Source organism: Pararge aegeria, chromosome 22 (genome assembly GCF_905163445.1).
Source record: "Pararge aegeria chromosome 22, ilParAegt1.1, whole genome shotgun sequence".
NCBI classification, from domain to species: domain Eukaryota; kingdom Metazoa; phylum Arthropoda; class Insecta; order Lepidoptera; family Nymphalidae; genus Pararge; species Pararge aegeria.
The window spans coordinates 652,029-675,733 of record NC_053201.1 but is presented as its reverse complement, the minus strand read 5'-3'; the positions used below and the strand labels follow the sequence as shown (position 1 = coordinate 675,733).

General features: G+C 36.9%; 1 protein-coding gene across 1 annotated transcript in view; it reads left to right on the top strand.

Annotated features, from left to right (window-relative positions):
- The window catches only part of LOC120633695, a 105,344-nt gene that overhangs the window by 30,811 nt on the left and 50,828 nt on the right, over nt 1–23,705 (top strand). Inside the window, exon 3 of the mRNA XM_039904013.1 lies at nt 1,454–1,686. Coding sequence (XP_039759947.1) covers nt 1,454–1,686 — 233 coding nt within the window. The remainder of the gene's footprint in view (nt 1–1,453; nt 1,687–23,705) is intronic.

The following is a 23,705-nucleotide window of genomic DNA, read 5'->3' as shown; positions in this document are numbered from 1 at the left end:
GCCATGCATTTTAGGTACATGCATGCCTCGCGTGGTGGACTAAGGCCTAAACCTCACTTATTTTAATGGGTTGATGATGTTAAGAAAGGTGACAGCCAGATAGACCAAACAGTTGAAAAGATGAGAGTTATTTTAATAAAAATAATAATCTAAAAGCTAAGAAGTTAGCGCTAAAGCTGGTATTTTGTTGCCCAGAATGTGATCATGAATGAACCTATATCGCAGGTTCTATTTTGTTCGCGCTCGACATTACATAGTTGTTTCGTCGCCAAATATTTTAATTGCCGTCGAACGCGAGCAAAAAGGGCGGTTTGACTTGATAGCGTACTCTGACGCTTCACATTAGGGTTGGCGACTGTGGCAAACATAAAATAAGTTTTCTTATACTCATATGAAAATTGCCAGTTAAACTTTAAATACATCGTTAGTTCTTGACATTTTTATGATAAACTAGCTGACCCGCGCAAATTCTCCTGCACCGAATCGATTATTAGAGGTTTTAACATCTTAAAAAAACCAAGAAACGAACTGCAGCGCTACCTACTAGGTCCAGTTCTATTTCCAAACTATGTTATTCGCGGCCGGACATTTTTCTTGCTTTTTGCGTTTCTATACCCGTCGCAATGAGGCACAGGGTATGCAGATGATATAAAACGAAGAAAATGTCCAGTACTGTCATGCTCGGTTTCGCTTAGCGGCACGTCTTTATCGGTAGGTTGGTAACTAACCACGACCAAAGCCTGGGAGGATTTGGCCGTGGCCAGGCTATACAGAGAAAATTCAGAAATTATAAATATCCAAATCGCCCCTGCCGGGAATCGAACCCGGGACCGTCTCGCCGTTGCGCCAGGGAGGACGTCAAAAATAAACTACTTTCAAAATAACTTTGACACATTTTTAAACAGAAGCTGTGGACAGCCCTAATTTGCTCGGCGAGGATTTATCGAGTGTTTACTGCGGTTAATTACAGCAATTTCGCGCGCTTTCAGAATAGGGGTGTCGTATTGATCTTTGAGTTACTGTTATGATTTGGCGGCGGATATAACTAGTTATAGGAATAGATATTGCAAGCAGTTGAAGGTAATAAGTCATGAATTACTTGAGAACTGTTGCAATTCATCACGGGAATATGAGAGACCCAGGGAGTAGGATGTAATTATCTGCTCTATCATTGGAGAGATATGTTTAACTGTCCACCACGTTACCTCAATGTAGGTTGGCGGGTATAATGTTCTTTGCACACCATGTCAACTTAACACTTCATCATCTACTCATTACCGGCCCACAACAGGGCACGGGTCGTCTCTCAGAATACGTAGACATAACTTGTCTCTAGTCTTACAGGGAAACATAACAACTCTTGACCTGAGGGGAGTCGAACCTGGGACCTCTTCGTCTGTATGTGAAAAGTTAGTTACCCAGAGTTAAACTCCGTCTTAAAATCTTGTTTCAGATACAAAACAGATGAAGCGCAAGAAGTCAACGGACGACGTTCGCTCGCCACTCGGTGGAGAAGGCTCCATGACCAGTGAAGAAGGGGAAGAACTGGGCAGGCGCAAGAAGGCTCGCACCACCTTCACCGGGAGACAGATCTTCGAGCTGGAGAAACTGTTCGAAGTGAAGAAGTATCTGTCTTCTGGCGAGAGGGCGGATATGGCGAAGCTGCTAAACGTAACTGAAACACAGGTATGTCTCAATTATATTATATATGTTTTTGTTTTACACACAGGTAAAAAGAATAATGTAATGTAGTCTATCTCATTCTGTCCCATACAATTGTGTTTCTTTCTCTTATGTATACGCATTTTGTTTTCATCGAATTTCAAATCACAACGATTCTAAAGAAGTTTCACTTGAAAAATAGGCAGTCATGAGTACTGCAGACAGAAGTAAAAACTATATATAACTAGTGGTCCCTAAAAGTCAACCTTAAAAGATAGACATGCTGTCGCCTGTACCAGGCTTTTTTAGAACTTATAAAGGGAGAAACTTTTTTATGCGTGATTTTATCGAAACTTTAACCGTTTACGCAGCGCACGTGGCGTAAGCTAAGTGGCCGATTTTGAAACATTCTTCATTGGTCCTATGCTCCTTTTAGTCTTAGCGTGATGGTATATACCCTATAGCCTTCCTCGATAGATCAGCTATCCAACACTGAAAGAGTTTATCAAATCAGACTCGTACCTGAATAAATCAGCCGTTTAGTTGCAGTATAGGTAAATAACCTAGATACCAACTGCAGCGCCATCTTTCGGGCTGATTTGTGAATCTAAACCATCCAGGATGCCACCCAAACGCATACAAAAAAATTCATTCAAATCGATCCAGCCGTTTAGGAGGAGTTCAGTGACATACACACGCACAGAAGAATTATATATATAAAGATAATAGATTCGCTGACCGATTCAACAAATAAAATTCATAATTCAAAATTGAGGCCTAGTTCATAAGCACTTTTGAAACGTCAAGTCGGTGTATGCTTTTGTTCATCGTTAAAGCAAGTAATTTATTTATTTTAATAAATTAGAAACGCACATAACTCCGAAAAGTTTAACTCCGGTTCGTGCCGATGATCGAACTCGATCACTCGAAAGGAAGGCCGTAGCTCTAACCAGTAGGCACAACAACCGCATACGTATTTAGATTTAAAAAAAAATGAGATACTATCGCTTTATAGATGTCTCATTCAATAATGAATTAAAGATCATATTTAATAGGTCATCACATCTCTCCGCTCGGTTCTACGAAATCTCACCAAATTAAACGCTTCGGTGTAACTAACGTGCTTTGGAAACGGTCAACTCCAAGGCATAAGAAACTAGAGTTTATAAGTAGATTAAAAGAACATTTAATTTCTTAATAGCTGCATCATGAGAAGGATTATGGCCGTTATCAACCACGCTGGTCCAGTGCGGATTGGTGGGCTACACATGTCTTTTAGAACATTATGAAAAGCTCTCAAGTATCCAGGCTTCCTCACGATGATTTCCTTCACCCTTAAAGCAAATTATATTATAATTGCTTAAAACGCACATAGTTTAAAGGCAGTCTTGAACACTAGAACACTTATCCTCGCTTCCAATTACTAACAAACGTACTTATAATGGCTGTAGTATGTTTATTCTGACAGATCTTTCAAACTGCTATATTGATTTTGATGAGACTTTCACAGACTGGCAATGGTCGCTGCAAGTTGTGTTCTAGGTCCTATTATTGGATCTGTATTTTCATTAGTACTCTTTTTGAAGTTATACTTCTCTTAGCGCGTTAGGGAAAAATTATGAGAGAAAATGTTTAAAATTTTTGAAAATACTTTTATCTTATTACGCCAAATAAGTATAACTTCCAACGTGTGTACAGAGTAAATTTTGTTTATAAGACATCAATCACTGAATGTATTATGAATAACGTCGCGATGTCGTCGCAGGAAAGGCCAATCTTATTTATTAGTTTTTGCTATATTTGGATTTTCTCGATATATGACTTAGAACTATTATTTTTTTATTTATTTTATTTATTTATTAAGGCCCAAACAGTATACTTAATACTTAAAATTAGTACAAAGAAAATAACACATACACCAATTAAGTAGCCGCTAATAAATCTAACGAAATACATTAAAATTGACAGCAAACTTATAACATAATTATGAAACTTTAAAATATGTATAAACACATATTATTGACAGATAATGTAAATAAGGGAATACTAACTTTTACGTAAAACAATTAGAAGTTAGAATTTAGAATAAAGATGTTTTTTTAACTGAGCAAGAGTAAGATTAAATAAATCTAAATCAGAGAAGTTATTATTATAGCTTTGAGTAGCTCTATAAATATAACTATTAAGAGCGTATTTTGATCTGACTAAGGGCAAATAAAATGGAGGGGATTTTCGCCTAGATATAATATTCTTTGGACAAACAAAACCAATTCTACTAAGTAGTTTTGGAGTATCAATTTCATTCCTTAAAATTTTAAACAAAAAAACAATATCACGAACCTGTCGACGAGCCTGGAGGGGTTTCAGACAGTCTGAAGTACTATCTGAAACCCCTTCTGAAGATATTATATGGGAAACCTTTTTTTGACTTGGTAGATTTTGTTTTAATAATCAAAACAGGTGTCTTGAATAGTTTTTCCTTGGCGGATTCAGTAATTCTACAAACCACCAACAGTAATATTTTTATAAGGACTATAATATAGCCTCTCCGATTTGAGTCATGATATAATTGTTTAAAAAAGGTCCACGACATGTATATGTGATACATGACAGACAGATTTAATTACTCTATTTATTTTAAACCACTTAAATTAATAAAATATTGATGTATTGTATTTTATTCCCTGTAATACAAAAGAAATCCCTCGGATTAGTCGAGGCCTGTGCCCAGCAGTGGGACTGCGGAGGGCGGAGATGATGATGCCATGCAAGTGTTGACAAATTCCCTCGCGCGAGTCATTAAACGGCCGACATCTCGGTCGGGATTCTTCGAAATCTCCACCAAATTAAGTGCTTACCCGCCAGCTGTAAGTTTACACACTACGCTCTCATATAAATCTTAAATCATAAGCGGAAGCGGGCTTAGTAATTATTAATAGTCGAATTTCTGATAATTTAATCATCGTATCTACACTTGGACATAAATTTGGATTTATCCAAAAGAAGTGACATCAATCATAATCTCTGTATCAGTGATTGTGAGTTTAATAAGATTTTGAATCAAAACGTGACTTGATTGGCATATCGCAATAATATTAATATTTATTTATTTGCCAAATTGTGGGTACATAAGAAGTACACATTTCATTAAACAGACCCTTTACAATCGACTGTTACAGACAGTGTGCAAATGTTTATAAAAATAAAAAATAAAATATAAATTACATTACAATTTAAACTATAAAAATACAACAATCAGAAATAAGCAATAATGTCATTTTAAATTAATTAGGCAAATAATACAATTCCAAATGTTGTTTTGTCGAAGTTTTAGGTTTCTGTGAGTATCGGAAGACTGCGGGTGTAAATTCCTTTTTATGAATTATAATACAACGAGACTCAACTTTAGCCGTTTTTAATTATAAAAAGAAAAGATGGTAGTAATAGAATTTATTTTTATAGATTTGAGATAGATTAATAAGAACGAGTCTGGATGGTTTTATTATTTAACTACCGGACAACTTCAAAGTTCGCCAAATTCCATTTCGACTAACTGAAACCTGTTATTATGATATCAGGTGAAATATTGGCCCAGCGCTTACTTCCATTTTAAGTCTGTTTGATTACAGAATAGGCATGGCGATTAAGTTAAAACATAAGTACCCTTGCGAATTATCTTATCTTATTTTAAGATATTTGGTTTTTGTAAATATTAAAAGTAAAGATATAAATTGACAACTTCTTATTGTAAATAAAAGATAGGTTTTTCATAATACCTGAATCTTATAATATAAATTAATACCATTTTTTAGCGATTCTTTGTTACTGTCGTCACGCCTATTTCGATTTGTTTGTTTCGAAAGAACGTCCAACTCGCCAGTCGCTCATGCTTGCACCTTGAGCCACTTAAGCATCACGCGAGATAATTATACCATCCAAGGTGGCGTCCCCCGTGACGCGGCGCAGATGGCGACACTAATTAAAGCTGTGTCACCGCGACGCACTGCCATCAATTAATAGCCGACAGAACAGCAGCTATCGCGCGGCGAGCCTATAGTTGCCTACTTGCCTATCATTGTTCTACAAATACCTGCACACAATATAGATATATTTCGGATATTGTGTGCAGGAAATATTTAATCTGCTTACCTTCACATCATTATCTGATTGACGGCCGATTGACGCAGTTTGCTGCGACCCTGCTTTCTGAGTCCAAGGCCTTGGGTTCGATTCCCACAACTGGAAAATGTTTGTGTGATGAGCATGAGTGTTTTTCAGTGTCTGGGTGTTTATATGTATATTCTAAGTATTTATGTATATTATTCATAAAAATATTCATCAGTCATCTTAGTATCCATAACACAAGCTATGCTTACTTTGGGGCTAGGTGGCGATGTGTGTATTGTCGTAGTATATTTATTTATTTATTTATTTATTTATTTATTATCAACAACCCATTATCTCAGTCTCCACTCAGTATGAGAAGGGTTTAAGCCACAGTCTGATTGGTGGACTTCTCAGCTTTCCTCACGATGTTTTCCTTCACCGTAAAAGCAAGTGATATTTTATTGTTTTAACGACAAGGCTGCTTAGACGCAGGCAACTCCGCTCTCATCTCTCGCAAAATAGAAAAATTCTAAAGATTGTTAAACTATAAAATAATGTTGGAAAAGAGCAATCTGCTGAGATAATTGCCGTGCCGTTGCTTCTCAGTAGAATCTACCTTCCGAACCGGTGGTAGAGTTTGTCTACTACTACGTCTATCAACTAGGCCTAGTACTACTTGAAATAAATGAATTTTAAATTTGACATAAATTTGAAAAAGCAGGTAACTTCGAACTCAGCCCCACAAAAATAAATAATAAAAGTTAATAATAAATTTCTTTATTAATACAACTAAGGCCAAAATAAGATAAGTAAAGCCGAAGTCCCACCTACTAGGCTATCACCGCTTCACACCTCAATACCTTATTAGCATTCAAACGCTTCGTAAGTATAGGTGTACCATCCTAAACATACCTATCCCTACTTCCCTACTAATATTATAACTGTCAATGTAAGTTTGTTTGTTTGTTACGCTTTCACGCAAAAACGACTTAACCGATCCTCATGAAACTTTGTACAAATATTCTTGGAAGTGTTAGAAGTAATATAGGATACTCTTTATCCCGACTTTAAGCTCGGTTCCTTTGGGAGAGGGGATGAAAGTGTTTGACGATTTTACACCATAACTCCGACAAATTATAACCGATTTAAATAATATTTTTTGTACTATAGAGGTTATAATATGTGTTTAATTTTGCCTAAACTTTGTGTAGATCTGGTTGGAGATAGGGGACAGAACTCCTCGCCTTAAATGTTGCCCGCGACTTCGTCTGCGTTTGATTTTGTTTATAGAATTGGCATGCGGGGTTTGCTGCTGTCCTGAGCAGACAGCAGCAAACCCCGCATTTAAGGCTTAGCGATACTGAATACTTTAAATTTTTTTAGAACTACAACTATTGAATTGAATGCCACATATAAAAACAAAATCAAACACAGACGAAGTCGCGGGCAACAGCTAGTTATCATTATAAACCCTCAATCATAATTGCAGTAGTTGTAGGTACTATGTGACAGAAATTGTTCGGGGTAGCAAGTACTACCGCCATGCTTTTTGGTGCCGCCAAGCAGCATTGGTGTGTTGCGGTTGAAGGGCGTGGTTGCCGATACGATTTCATGCTCAAGAGGCTTAACACCTACGCCTTAGGTTGATGGACGTCGGGCGGCACATTGCAGGACGTGTTCCTTGTATGTCCCGCGAAGTTTTGCTGTTTATATATTCAAATTCAAATTCAAATTCATTTATTTCAAGTAGGCCTACTTTATAAGCACTTTTGAAACGTCAAGTATGTATGTTTGTGTGACTCTACCACCATATATGTTTGGAACCCTCGTAGCTTTAGTTTTAAGTTTACGAATGCGGTTATCGCCATCATCTCACTATCGTGTAATTCTTACGTACGCATCAAAAGTGCCGCCCATGGGCCTACTTGAATAAAGATATTTTTGACGTTGAATTTGACTTTGACTCTATAGGCGATGATTTTCCAATTACCATCCTGAAGGGGACGGTCGCCTTTCCAGTATATACTCGATTATCATTTTTAGAATTTAAATGAAAATGTTAATGTTATCAAAATCAAATTCAAAACTGTTTTATTCACGTAGACCTTATCGCAGGCACTTATGAAGCGTTCATACATGTAACATGTTACCACTAATGTTAGGTGATGGTGTTAACTTAAAACTAAAGCTAGCGTGTTCCAAACGCGCCCTGTACTAAGAAGAGCCCACACCAAACTTAGCTAGGTTTTTTTTGCTATCACCATCTCACAGTCGAGGTAATATTTAGCTATGAAGTTAGAGCAATATCGGTAAAGCCCACATAGGAGCAGCATGGTGGGTCTATGCCCTAAAAGGCTTTGCCTTATGAGAATAGAGGCCTGTGACAAGCAGTAAAACGGTTATAGACTGAGGATGTGAGTTTTAGAATAGGTACTTCTTTCTACTTTATTATTGGTTGCCTGGAAGAAATCGCTATGTAGCGATAAGGCCACCAAATTGTACTCTCTTGATTGTATTTATATCTTTGTAACTACTTTTTGTTTCTTTGGTGTACAATAAAAGTGTATTCATTCATTCATTCATACTTCAATACAATATAAGAAAATCAATGCAAAGAAGCGTTGTGTTTTCTTTCGAGTCATTTGGCGAATCACCCGGCAAACCGAGCCATTTGAGGCATGGTTTTTGTCGCCTCTTCGCTCACATTGTTTATTTATCTCCAGCCACTGTTTGTGAAGTAGCACGTGTCATAATACACGTTCATTTGACAGCTTATTAAATAACCGAGCACCGGAAACCCGACGGTGAGATGCAAAAACTTAACACCAATATTAACAGGTTTTTGTGCCTTACACTTTAGTGTGATTAGTTGCAAAGGTTTGCTTTAGAATACGACGGAATGTTTGCGTCTGTCGAGTATGGAAACTCCGTGTGTTATACATGTTTGTCATCATAATCAAATCCATTACCGGCCAACTACAGAGTACGGGTTTCGCCCTACAATGAGAAGGGGTTAAGGCCCAGTGGCGTGCACTGGGTTTCTTACCAGGGTATGCATAAATTCAAAATTCAAATTCAAAATTTCTTTATTCACGTAGGCCTATCACAGGCACTTATTAAGCGTTCATACATACATGTTTACTTAATTGCAAGGGGAAGGTGATAACTTCGTTCGCCAACTTAAACCTAAAGCTACGAGGGTTCCAAACGCGCCCTGGTCTAAGAAGAGCCCACAACAAACTTAGCCGGGTAATTTTTTTTTATCACCATCTCACAGTAAATTTATTTAGCTATGAAGCTAGAGCAATTCACACCCAAGCTTTTTTATCGTTTACGTAATCCTTAATATTATAATAGGATTTTTCTGTAAGCTTATGTTTTATATAAACTTTGAACTTATTGAGAGACATCTCAAAGATTTCATACAGCAGGAAAATCTCATAAAATGGCAGAAATCCTTCTCGTAATCCCTAATAATCTCCTAATCTTCCTTCCTATACGAGCTCTATATAAATTTTAGGGTAGGCAGTGCTTTTGTGCATGTATGAAGTGCACGCCACTGTTTAGCCCGTAGTCCACCACGTTGGCCCAGTGTGTATTGGTGGACTCCATACACCTTTTAGAACATTATGTAGATCAATCAGGCATGCAGGTTTTCTCACGATTTTCCATCACCGTTGAAACAAGTTATACTTTAATAACATAAAACGCACATAACTTGAAGTTAGAGGTGCGTTCTGAGCTTCGAACTTGGCCCCCCGAAGTGAAGTCGAGCTTCTACCCAATGCGCTATCACCGCTTCTGTATGTATGTAATTATGAGTAACTCTAGAGTAACTGTTTTTTTTTAACTAATAATAACGGACCAAGCAAATTGCCCACCTGGTAAGTGGAAAACAATCGCCTATAAACAGAGCAACACTTCGCTGGGTATGCAAAGAACGCGTAGTGCTACGTGCCGCCCTGTGTCCATTAACCTGAGGCGTAGGTATTCAAAATAAATAAATAATAAATAAATATACTACGACAAAACACACATCGCCATCTAGCCCCAATTTAAGCGAAGCTTGTGTTAAGGGTACTAAGATGACTGATGAATATTTTTATGAATAATATACATAAATACTTAGAATATACATATAAACACCCAGACACTGAGAAACATTCATGCTCATCACACAAACATTTTCCAGTAGTGGGAATAGAACCCACGGCCTCGGACTCAGAAAGCAGGGTCGCTGCAAACGGCCGGTCCGCCAATCGGCCGTCATTATTCAGGTATTAAGCCTCTTGTACCAGTAATTACACCGGAAACCACGCCCTTCAGACCGGAACACAGCATTGCAACAGTGCTGCTTAGCGGCAGAAATAAACATGGCGAAAGTACTTCCCCGGAGCTCTGTCACGAAAAGATCTACTGATATTAAAACTGATTAGAAATGGCAATATAATCTAACCTCTAATCTAGTTAATTCCCTGTAGCTGTGTAGACACTTTGCGATCATATTACCTACGGCCCGTTTGCCTGTTTGTCTGCATCTAATGTTATTGTATACACCCATTATGCCAACGTTAATTGACCCACGCTGTATTAAAATAAAAAAATAAATCAGTACACACAATTCTAAACTTTGTGGATTAACAAATAGAGATCGTTTTCGTTTGTTTTTGTCGTTGTATTTGTGTTGTTCTGTTATGATTTAGAACGTGCAGTCCCCAGGGATTTGAAGATATAGGGTGATTTTAATTTGATGTGTTTTTGTTGGCTCAATCTTCTGGAGTCGCTAATTATAATTTTTGAGGTTAAGAAGAGATATTGTATTCCAGATGGTCAACACTTTCCATAGGCGGCTCCATCAAAGCTCTAGTCATTACTAATCATTACTGACTACACCAAACAAATTGTGCTCTTTTTGCTTTATTGATATGGTTCCTGATTCAGATACGATGAGATCAAGAATCATGGTCGAAATAATAACAAACTATAGCTATTGCCCGCAACTTGCTCGGTATGTTTTAGTTTTTATAGTTTTCCAACGGATTTAAGAAATTAGGTTGCAAGAAATATATAAAATATTGCCAAGACTGATTCAGCTGTAAAGCTGTAAAGCTTACTAAGTCTTCGTTTTTAATTCCCCCGGGAACATTTCCCAAGTACCTTTCTATTAGGATTAAAAAATAAATAATTCCGCAATCTATTTCTAAGATGCAATATTGCTAAATTACATCAAAATCGGTGCTGTTCTTGAGCTCACCATAGGTAACAAACGGATAAACAAGCAGATTTATCATTTTACTAATATTATAAATGTCAATGTAAGTTTATTTGTTACGCTTTCACGCAAAACTACTTAAATGGTCCTCATAAAACTTTGTAAACATATTCTTGGAATTGTTAGAAGTAATATAGGATACTTTTTATCCCGGCTCGGTTCCTTCGGGGGAGGGGATGAAAGTGTTTGACGATTTTACACCATAACTCCGAAAAATTATAACCGATTTAAATAATTATTTTTGTAGTATAGAGGCTATAATATTTATTTAATTTTGCCCAAAATTTGTGTAGATCTGATGTATGTGGTTGGAGATAGAGGACAGAACTCCACAGCGGACAGCAGCAAACCCCTCATTTAATACTTAGCGATACTGAATACTTCAAATTTTTTTAGAACCAAAACTAAATTGAATGCGATATCAAAAAACAATATCAAACGCAGACGAAGTCGCGGGCAACAGCTAGTTTATAATAATAGTATGCATCACCCTGTAAGCCCAAAAGAGCATATGTCATTAGTGACGCAGTTGTTTTTGCCGTCCCCCGCGGCGAGAGGTTGTCTCCTATCCCATCAACTACTGTCACCCGCTACGTAGTGCTATTAACTGCGCAAGCGCACAAAACATGTTAACTATGCTTCTCCATTAAGCGTGAGAGCGTGGTATGACGGAATTCGATTTCAGAACGTTGCAAACTAAAACGCGACCTAGGCTTTTAAGTGGCTTCTCTGTCCACTTTCTTTTTTTATGGTGCTTAAATCAAATTAAATGTCATCATAATCAGCCCAAAACGGGCGCAACCGGGCACGAGTGTCCTGTCAGAATGAGAAGGGTAAAAGCCGCAGTTCACCACGCTGGGCAACTGCGGATGGGAGATTTCACACACCTTTGAGAACGATAAGGAGAACTGTCAGGCGTGCAGGTTTTCACACGATGTTTTCCTTCACCGTTACAGGAACCAGGGAATAATGTAATTCATCATCAGCAAAGTCAAAGTCAAAAATATCTTTATTCAAGTAGATGATGGCGATAACAATATGGTTACGAATATTCGTAAACTTAAAACTAAAGCTACGAGGGTTCCAACGGCATTCTGGTCTAAGGAGAAGCCCAAAACAAACTTTGGCGGGTGTTTTGTTCAACTTTATCATGTCAACCAATGGACGTCCACTGCTAGATATACTCGTACTTAGGTATTTTGTAGGGGGTTCCAAATACCACGGTCTTCTGCTTGGGTCCAGTGGCTTCCTGCGACTCGGTTGATGCCACCCGTCTACCTCGTCGGTGTCTAACTACGCTGCTTTTACCGGTGCGAGGTCGCCATTCCAGCGCCTTGGGACCCCAACGTCCATGGGTTCTCTGAACTATGTGCCCCGCACATTTCCAGATTAGCTTCGTGACTCTTTGAGCTATGTCAGTAACTCTGGTTCATCTATGGATCTCCTAAAGATACCTACTTCAAAAATAGCTCTCTCCATCGCTCGCTGAGTAACCCTTAGCCTTCTTATGTCACCCATAGTTAGTTATGAATATAATATCGTGTTCGATATTTTAATTGCATAAATTAAAAACGCACAAAACTCTGAAAGTTAGAGTTGCGTGACGGGGATCGAACTTGGTTTTCTCGAAAGAGAGGCTGAAGCTCTAACAACTAGCCTTACTGCAGTAACTTTGTAATTTTTTCTGTTTTTTTTTATTTTATTCAAGTTACAAGGTACAAGTTAGCTCTTGACTGTAATCTCCGGTGGTAAGTGATGATGCAGTCCAAGATGGTATTGGGCTAAGCTGTTAGGGAGTATGGCAGATATACCACCAATAGGTTTCTACGCGACATCGCACCGGAACTGTAAATAGCTTAGCGGCACGACTTTGTCGGTAAATTTTATGTAACCTAACCATTTATGGTCAGAAATATGGTGAAGAATTATTAATTTATTTTTATTTTATGTTTTCTTCATATATGTACTAATGATAGGCATAATTATATTGGGTAGAAGCAGGCGTTACTTACCATAATATATTATGAAAATTACGCTTAATTTGCTATACTCCGCGAACAGCAGGAGAATCTGTATGGTGTAATTTATAATTTCTTCAATCCGTATACTCCACACCAAACAGATCCTCGGCAATGTATCCTCTACCCTCCGAAACCAGAGCATCCTCAGGAGATGTTGACTTAACAATGCAAACGTTATAAAATAACATTGGTTTGATGCAGATATTGTTTTATATCGCCAAAATGCATATTCTATAACTAATTGAAATTTCAAGTAAATAGCACTATTGGTTACTGAAATATGTAAATATGACAAACGGATGTACAGTAAAATCGCTTTTACCATTTTGTCAACGGTACCCTGAAAAGCAGAAAACCTAGGGTCTAAAACCTAGGTGGAGTGATGGAGTAGAGAGGGACATGAGGATTTTAGGAGTTCGGAGTTGGAAGCTGCTTCTGATGGTCTCCAATGGAGAAATTCTTTTGAGCATGTCAAGGCCTACCCAGGGCAGTAGAGCTTTGGTGATGATGAACCCTGAAAACATAAGAAGGTACCCACGAGAAAAAATACTAAAATTCTTCTTTATTTAAACCAGTTGAAAATAGATTCCAAAAACCGTGCGTAATCAAACAGACATACATAAAAACCGTAAACTAAACAAAGTCACAATAGACAATTATTATTGTGTGATGAGCTGTAATTAAATTACGTGCATATTAATTCACGCGATAATAAACCTAATTACTTGGCCACTAAATAACATTATTGAGTGCACGCGCAACGGCTATAATTTGATATGCCATTCGTAATCCATAAACAAATAGATGGGACTCTGAGGTTGGTCGCACACCTAACTTATCGAACGATATGAATTTGCCGCACAATTAACAATCTCTAATTGAAGCGACCTCAGCTGGCACAGCTGCGAGCGATGTCGTCTTATGGGGCGGTAATTGGAATTTATTCATTCTGGATTTTCTCTGGTCTGGTCTGGTGGGAACCTATTTACATTAACGCCAATAGAATTAGAGTTTCGGTACGATGTCGGGTAGAAACCGATTAGTCAATGATTGTTGCAATTCCATGTCCATTTACCATCTGGTGGGCTGATTAGTCCATCAATTAAAGATTAATCATTAATTCATCAAGATATCATTATTATTACACAAAATAAAAGTACGGATGAACACTCCACTTTTCGCACCTCGCGATACTTTAAAACCATACGGCAAGCACTTCACGAACTCTGGCGAGTGAAAGGGACGCAATCATTCAACGAAACGAGATAGCAATATTCAAATAACGTACTTTACCCATAAATAACAGGGCTTTTAAAAATAAATTGTATATATTCTCACCTCCTTTTAACCATAGTTAGTTGCGTGGAGAGAATATTGTAAATCTTAAAATTATATGACGTGCGGTCCTATTCAACCAACTATCTGTTTGATACATATTTGTAAACCATTAATGTTTTGCGGTGCTTGCTAATGTGCGACTACCTTAATCTGAGAACAAATAGATGGGCCGGGCCTTTGAACCGAATTTCAGAAATAATTCCTATTAACTCGGCAATACATTGAAAACAATACCCTATTTTGATACAATAAAGTTTGTTTTGGCTCAGATAGCAATCGTAATGGATTAATAACACAGCGATCGAACACAAGTTAACTTAGGGTTGCCAAGCGACTGGGATTGGTTTCAATGTAACCTAGTACGTATTTAACAAAACATGAAGCTTATTTGCTATACTCCGCGAAAAGCAGGAGAATCTTTATGTTGTAATTTAAAATTCCTTCAATCCTTATACTCCACACCAAACAGATCTTCCGCAGTGTACTCTCCACGCACGTGCCGCTCCGATACTGGAGCATCCTCAGGAGATGTTAAGTCAAAATCTTCTGAGGATGATCCAGTATCGGTACACCGTACAGATTCTAAATTTGTGGGCTACAGAAATTAAGCTTCATAAAATTAAACTCTGTCTGTTAAAATCATCATATCTACCCATTACCGGCCCACTCCTCGACTCGACTCGACTAATTCCGTAGTCAGTCAAATTATATACGTTGTTTTGTTATACTTTCCTTTTTTATGTACTTTTTGTGGCGTGCAATAAAAGAATATTCATTCATTAATTCCAACACGCTGGACCAGAGCAGAAGTGTGTGATGTCCACACACTTTTGAGAAAATTATGGAGAACTCTCAGGTATGCAGGTTTCCCCATGTCTTCCTTCCCCGTTGAACCAAGTGGTATTTTAAATAGTGATATTTTGGATATAAAGAAAAGTTAAGGTGAAGTTCCACCCACTAGGCTATCACAATGTGGATGATATGCAATGAGTATGGAGCATATTCATAATATATCATTCACATTTCCAACGGTGCGCCAGCCCTGAGTTACGGTGAGTTAGCTAACAACCACTAAATGGGTCGTTGAGTCGCTGGTCGATTGACCATTGGAGGCCCAATATAAATTAATAAACACCAATCGGGACTGCCGCTGCTTAATGGCCAGTCTAATCGTAATGGGCATGAGAGAAATCATTTACATACTAAGCATTATCATTATTATATCTTTTTCCACCGTGATTTTCACTTGGACACTCTTTCTTTATCACGTTCAAATCTTTACAGTCTCGTTAATGCGATTTATGACTTCAATAACGACAGTTTAAAACTTAATTGTTCAAGTCACAGTTGCACGGATTAATTATTATATTATGGTGATTCTTGTTGATATTCTGGATTCAGTTCCCAACTCAAATTCAAATTTTTTAAAGCATTTCTTTTGCCCGTGATAGAGGAAATTCCTTTGCCCAGCTGTGGGAATTTTATAGGTGATGATGATGATTTTTATTAAACAGAGACATTGATAAAGTTCTGCGAGGTGCAAAAGGTGAAATAATAAGCGATGGGATATATCTTGCCTCTCCGGCTTAGACGTTAAAGACGTTCCGCCAAGTGATTAAGCGTTCCGGTACGATGTTGCGATTTCATGTTAGCCGGTGATCAGGTTAGCCCGCTGTCATATGAGACTGCATCGTTACTTATCAGCAGGCAGTGGAAAATACAGGTATATTATCAAAATTAAGCTTAATTTGCTATACTCCGCGAAAAGCAGGAGAATCTGTGTGGTGTAATTTATAATTTCTTCAATCCTTATACTCCACCCTTGTTGACCCATGTTGACTTTACAATGAATAATTGTTAAAACAATTATTCATTGTAAAGTCAACATCTCCTGAGGATGCTCCGGTTTCGGAGCGAAACGTGCGTAGAGGGTGTATTGCCGAGGATCTGTGTGGTGTGGAGTATAAGGATTGAAGAAATTATAAATTACACCACACAGATTCTCCTGCTTTTCGCGGAGTATAGCAAATTAAGCTTAATTTGATAATATATCATGGATTTCCGCAAAGTAACGCCTGCTTCTATACGAAAATACAAGTTATGCAAAAAGGGGGCAGATGATATTAAATGGAAAAAATCTACATTGGAAGTTATAAAAAACTAAAGGGTGGGGCTTTTATAACTCGTACGATGTCTAGCTTTCAGTTATTATAACTCATACTGGAGATTCTTTCCATTTTAATATCATCTGCCCGCTTGGTGCATACCTGTTTAGCTGCTGGCAGTGTCGTGCCTACGTAAAATTGTAGTCAAGAGCTTACTTGTAGTAACTAGAATTGAAAACAACAAGTATGTATAATGAAATGCCAATATTTAAGTGGACTACTAACATATAGAATGTCCATAGCAGTAGATTTCCTTAAATTGAGACGAAGATCGGTAACAATATTAACTATCAGATCTTGACGTTTCAAAAGTGCTTATATTAGGCCTACTTGAAATAAATGAATTTTGAATTTAGAATATTTTGAATTTTATTATTGTTATTTTTTATATATACCTTAAACTTCCGATTTGGCTGCATCTTGTTTTAATTACAATTACTTTTATATGTTATTTTATCACAAATAATCAAACCGTAAGATAAGCTGATTTTGACATCCCTACTTGGTAAGCAAGTACTTTATTTTACAACCGCCAAATCGTCGATTACGCCGGCCATTGGATACGTAATTTAAATTAATAAACATGCCGCCATTAAAGTTTGATGGATGGAGAGCCGATCGGGCCGAGGCATCAAACAGGACCGCCTCATTAAGCTTACTTTGGAAGTGACGTGACCACGCGTCAAGAGTTGTACAGGACTAGCTTTTGCCCGTGTCCTTCATCCGCGTTTACTACGTTTTTTTTACAAATCCTGTGGGAACTAAATAAAAAAAAAACAAATTCAATATTCATTTATTTCAAATATCTATACTTATAATAAAACTGTAACTGGAAGATTTCTGTACATTTAATATATTTTGAAAATTTGGACTGGGGGAATACTTTATAATCGATATTGAGTCCAAAAGTTTTTATTTAATTTTTGTCTGTCTGTCTGTCTGTCTGTCTATCTGTCTGTCCGGACATCACATGAAAGCATCTGTGTTTCAAAATCCGCGCAACGGAGTTTTAGATTGACGTGGTTTTTTGGATAGGCATAATTGACGTGTTTTTTTAAGTCGACTTATTCGCGGACGATGTCGGTCCGCTAGTTAATAGCTAAGAATGGTGGACAGTAAAGTACTTCAGATTTACTTAACGTTTACACGTTTTCATAATATCTAAAATGTGTTATATTGTAATGAACTAAAAATTTAGTTTGTTAACTGGCAAACACTCCTGGTGACAAATGATGATGATTTGATGATTTCAGTGATGAAATGTTTAACGCCGGAAATTAGCTATCAATTTTATTATATATCTTCAGATGGTGGACTGAAATTAGTAGATAGCATTACTATATACAATATGCGATCTGTAGATTTTGGATTAGATTGATTTAATTTATTAATAGCGGTAAAGCAGCGCTACCTACACTTTCTAATAATGTGTAAAACCAAACTGAAACTATTAAAATATTCCGCAAAAAATTTCATCAAGATTGGTCCAGCTTAGGAAAAGTTTGGTGAGAAACACACTTACCGAACAATTCAATGTGTTATTAGTGTGCTTTTCTTGCCATTTAATCCTATAGGCTTCGATGCATATTTTAATACGTAAAACGTACATAAATTAGCCAAATTTGTCCAGCAGTTCTCGAGTTTTAGTGAGACTAATAAACAATGACAGAAGGACTGGATCATTTTTTGCAGCCAGCACTAAGCAGCAGAAATTAGTTAATCATAAGTTTTATTGTAACATTATAAATATACTTTTTGAGACAGCAATTCATTCATATATATACATATTTCTAGCGTAAACTGGTATTTATTTATTTATTTAAACTCTTTATTACCACTACACAGTTAGGAAAATAAAGGACGAATAGAGAGAAAAACAAAACTGGAGTGGAATACAAAAGGCGGCCTTATCGCTTAAAAGCGATAGGACAACAAGAGCGAGAACAAATAGGTGGTGTAAAATTATTATAAACCTACATTCAAATAACTAGATAAAATAACATAAACAAAATATGCACAAATAAAAACATAAAATAATATATATATATAATATAAATATAAAAATAATAAACTAATATATATTATGATAAGCTATATTAATGAATAGATGAAAAAAAAATAAAAACCAGTCGTCTTATTACGCAAGATTTGTAGCGGAGTAAAGAAAATTTTATTTCTTTCAAGCGTAGAGATTTGGTCACCCTTGTAAGGGGTCTCGGCGGGGGACCTATTCGGCTCTTGTTTGCGCTACAACCTTTTTTGTAGGATAGGATTTATAAACTTGCGTGAATGCTAACTCGAAACATTAAGTTTTTGTGGTTAAGATTAGTTTAAGCGTAGATCTATTTTCTCAAATTTCAAATTAAAAAAAATATATTACGACAATAGCATCCATCTAGCTACAAAGTAAGCGTAGCTTGTTTTATGGGTACTGAGATAACAAAGGGGTATTTTAAAAATATCCCTTTGTTATCTCAGTAAATATGTATATATCTTAGATCGAAACTGCAACGTTTCCCACTAGATAACGCTACAGTCGCTATAAGATTGATGTGAAAGGCATATACTAATTTTCGGCAGCGACGGTAGGAGAGCCGTAGCTTAATTGGTGAAAGCGCTCAGGCCGCGATTGCCCGAGAGTCGCAGGTTCAAATACTCTCGGTTCCGAAAATTTTTATATGCATTTTAAATTTATTAAATTTATAAAATATCTTATAATAAGTTTATAAACACCCAGACACTGAAAAACATTCATGTTCATTCAGACAAATATTTTCCAGTTTTGGGAATCCAACCCACAGCCTTGGATTCAGAAAGCAGGGTTACTGTCCACCGCGTCATTCAGCTTTCAATACAACTATGACTAGACTTTGTTGTCAGGATCCTGATTCGAGCAGTGATAGCCTAGTAGTTAGGACTTCAGCTTACCGTTCGGGGCGACCAATCCCACGCACTTTTAACTCTTTGAAATTTACTCGTTATAACGTTTAAAGAAAACATCGTGAGGAAGCCAACATGCCTGAGATTATTTTATAATGTAACTACATTATTTAAACGTGTAAAGTCCACCAGTCCGCACTTGGTCAGCGTGGTGGACCACGACATAAACCCCTTCTTATTCTGAGAAGAGGGTTGGAAATAGATTGACAATGATGAATGTTATATAGACTTCCAAAAATTATATATATAGCCTACCGCTGCCCAAAATATATGTTGGGCACAAGCTTCCTCTAACATTGGAAAGACGGGTTTAGAGCATACATCTACTACGCTACTCCAATGGTGGGCTTTAACGACCATTGCCACAAGTAATAAAAAGCGGGAATGACGGCTTGAAGTGCTCTCCGAGGCAAGAAGATACCAACTTTCTTTTACAAGAAATTACAAGGCTCAATGACAAGGTTGCGTGAAGGCATCCGGCTCCGCTTTCATCTCTCACAAGATAGAAAAATGAATTTTAAAATGTAAAATGTAAATTGTTGATATTGGAAAAGAGCAACTGCTGAGTTTCTTGCCGGCTTCTTCTCGGTAGAATCTGCCTTTCGAACCGGTGGTAGAGTCACTACACACAGACAGACTTGACGTTTCAAAAGTGCTTATATTAGGCACCCCACCATAAACGCATAGTTTCTAAGGGGATAGATAATTATGTTGGAAAAATATTTTTTACTTTTATTTTGAACAATAAATTAAAAAAAAAAAAAAAGGCCTAGTTGAAATAAATGAATTTTGAATTTGAATTTTGAATTTGAATTTTGAATTTGAATTCTTTAACAGAAAAACACAATACAAAAATCTTTGGCCTGATCAGGGATTAGAACCCAGGACATTGTGATCCGTAGTTAAAGCAACTTACCACTAGACCAACGAAACAGTCAGGTATGGATATTTATAGTTATTTAATTAGTATTTTTATTGCCAACATAAACCATACCAATCGGTTTTGATCAGCCCGAGCTTCGAACCCCCGCCCTCGGCCTATAATTAACTAAATATATTTTAATTAATTTGAATTATCATTCGTTCTTCAAAGCACAGTAAGGGGTGTGACACACTGGCGACATATTTTCTATCGTGTGTAAATAAATTTTTTGTCGTGTGGTATTTCTAAAGGAGACTCGATAAAGAGGAATTATTATTATTTTGTTCTTCACTAACTTTTTTGTGTCACTCACTACGCACAAACGCGGGATTCTATCCGTAACGCTAAATTATTTGACCTTACTTATATCTTTCTTATATTATTCATATATATATATTGTATTATTTATATATTTGTATAATTTTTAAATCTTATTTATTGCACCATCTACCTCTTTTCTATGTTTTTTCCTTTTACGCATTGGTTGCCTGGAATAAATCGCTATGTAGCGATAAGGCCACCAAATTGTACTCTCTTGCTATGTATTTATATCTCTGTAGCTACTTTTTTCTTTGGTGTACAATAAAAGTGTATTCATTCATTCATTCTTTGTAAGATGGGGGTGACTAAATCACTAACCAATTGCTATGCAAACATAAAATGTTACGTAAAGTAATGGATTTTAAACCGTCGAGAGTAAGAAACCAAATCTAATTACAATCTAATACAACTATTTGTCTCGTCTCATGTCTACGGTGTGATCTCAACCTATGAGGGCGCAAAAAAGTCAACGATGTAATTTTAGGAAGCCGACTCCCGGACGACCATAAATTCCTCTTTTGATTTATGCCCGATTTGAGTTGAGGGCTACCGGCGACTCTACCACCATGTATAGTTGTGACCATGTTATTTTTAAGTTGAGAATTTCCTATTTTATGTAGAAATGTATCGAGCCATTAACGCCGACTTAGCTTAACCCACCAAAAACTGACTAAGTTATTAAGTTTTAATTAAAATACTTCTGCAGATGAATGTGCTTCAAAAATTAGTCATCATAATCATCATTTCAGCCTGCGGACATCCGCTGCTAAGCTTAGACCTTTAACAAAAATATATACTAAATAAATACTTCTAAGCTGATAGCAGAAATACGATTCAGGTTACTCGAGTGATAAATTAATTATTTTGAAACGATTCCCTTAAAAACGGTGGAGGTTATCAATTTGCGTGTTTCCGCTATTTAAAATCGGATTTTTCAAATTCTTTTTTTTTCGAAAGCTGTTTGTTCCAAAATAGTTATATTTCAATTTCGGAGACAGACAACGGAACTCAAAAATTACAGCAAATTAACCGCGAATGATTGTATCGCACAATATACATTGTTTACGCGGTCATATACCATAATATCACGTTTGTAGGTAACGTAGACATACATTCATTCAAAGTTACAAGTATGTAGCATATGTTTTAGCACATAGCGTTTAAGCTTGATTTAAATAAAAAACATATTTACTTTTTAGTTGGTATAATCATCATCGCTTCAACCAATTAAAGTCCACCGCTGGACATAGGTCTCTTGTAGAGAGTTTCAAAGTCTACGGTCCTGGACCGCTTGTTTCGAGCGGCTCCCAGGGACTAGTTTGATGTCGTCTGTCCACCTCGTTGGGGGCGACCAACGTTGCATTTACCTGTGCGGGGTGACAGCACAGCATTCCAGCACCTTGGAAAGTTGGAACCCCAGCGTCCATCGGTTCGCCGAGCTATGTTCCCCGACCATTTCCACGTCAGCTTTGCGACTCGCTGAGCTAAGTCGGTAACTCTGGTTCTTCTAAGAATCTCCTCATTCCTGATTTGATCACCTAAGGATACTCCAAACATTGCTCTCTCCAGTTCGTATACTGATGACGTCTATTGCAAATGTCGTTTTTTTTGTTAAAGAATGTTATTGTTGTCAATATGGTAGCCCTACACCGGTGTTATTGTATTACTAATGAAGATTTCGGCCCTTCTCTTATAATATGTTGTTTGACGGATTAAGACATATCTGTAACTGCCGCCATACTTCACACTTTACTCGTCGTCATATTAATCCCCGGCTGAATAATAGTGACAATTTTAATTGCCTCGGGCTATTTATTCTGTGGATGAAGGGATGAGGGGACTTAAAGAAGGTAGTGCTTTTTGTTGTTTTTAAATATTTTTAAAACTACATCCGGAATTATAGTATCAAGATCTTCATTTATACATGTAATAAAGCAAGAAAGAGAAAGTCTTTATTGTCACACAATTGTGTACATTTGTATCATTTGTTGCAAATAAAATTTAAATATGTCAGAAAGTAGCTTGCTCACGTATTATATATATAGATACCCTACTTACTACCAATTTTTGTGTTCTTGCCTTTTGTAATATCAAGTGTGAATCTCCATTTTTTAGGCTTTATGGGTGATAATGTAGTCTACATTATCACCCACATCAACAGTAATGATAACATCCACGCGAGTTAACATCATAAATGTATATCCTACTAATATTATATATGTGAAAGTGTGGATGTTTGTTTCTCAATCACGCCGAACGGCTGAACGGAATTGGATGAAATTTGGAATGCATGTAGCTTTTGACATGGAAATGAACATTTTATCCCGAAAATTGTCTACGAGCTAATCCGCGGGCAGACAGCTTTGAAATTTGGTATGCATGTCACCTATGCTATGGAAAAGGACATGTACTTTCTAAACCGATCTTTCAAATGATACCGTTGTAGGATAAAAAATTGTTAACGAGCTAAGCTTTAGACGACTTTTAAGTCGCGGGTAGAATAAATAACTTCAAAAATATTTTTTAAAGTAAACGTTTCTTTCTTTGAATTACAGCACATCTTCAAAGTTAAAGAATCAGTTACATATTTCCTTCACGAAATTTACTTCTTAATAGCGTATTAATTTATTGTGAACTGGCGGAATAAAGCCATAAACACATTTTACAGCCCATAAGTCAACTCCATCGTACATGGCTTTAATGGCGTTTCCAAATGTCAGCAGCGGGGCTAGTACTTTGTACAAGGATACCTGGCTGTTAGGGGGATTTAAATATAATAGGGAGAGATGTAGCTAATAAGCAAAATGGTATACTAATACTTATAAATAGCTGAAGAGTTTGTTTGTTTACTTTATCGCGATGATCTCAGGAACTACTTGTCTGATTTGAAAACATTTTAGTGTCGATAGCCCATTTGACGATATATCATCACGCTAAGACCAAAAGTAGCACAGCAT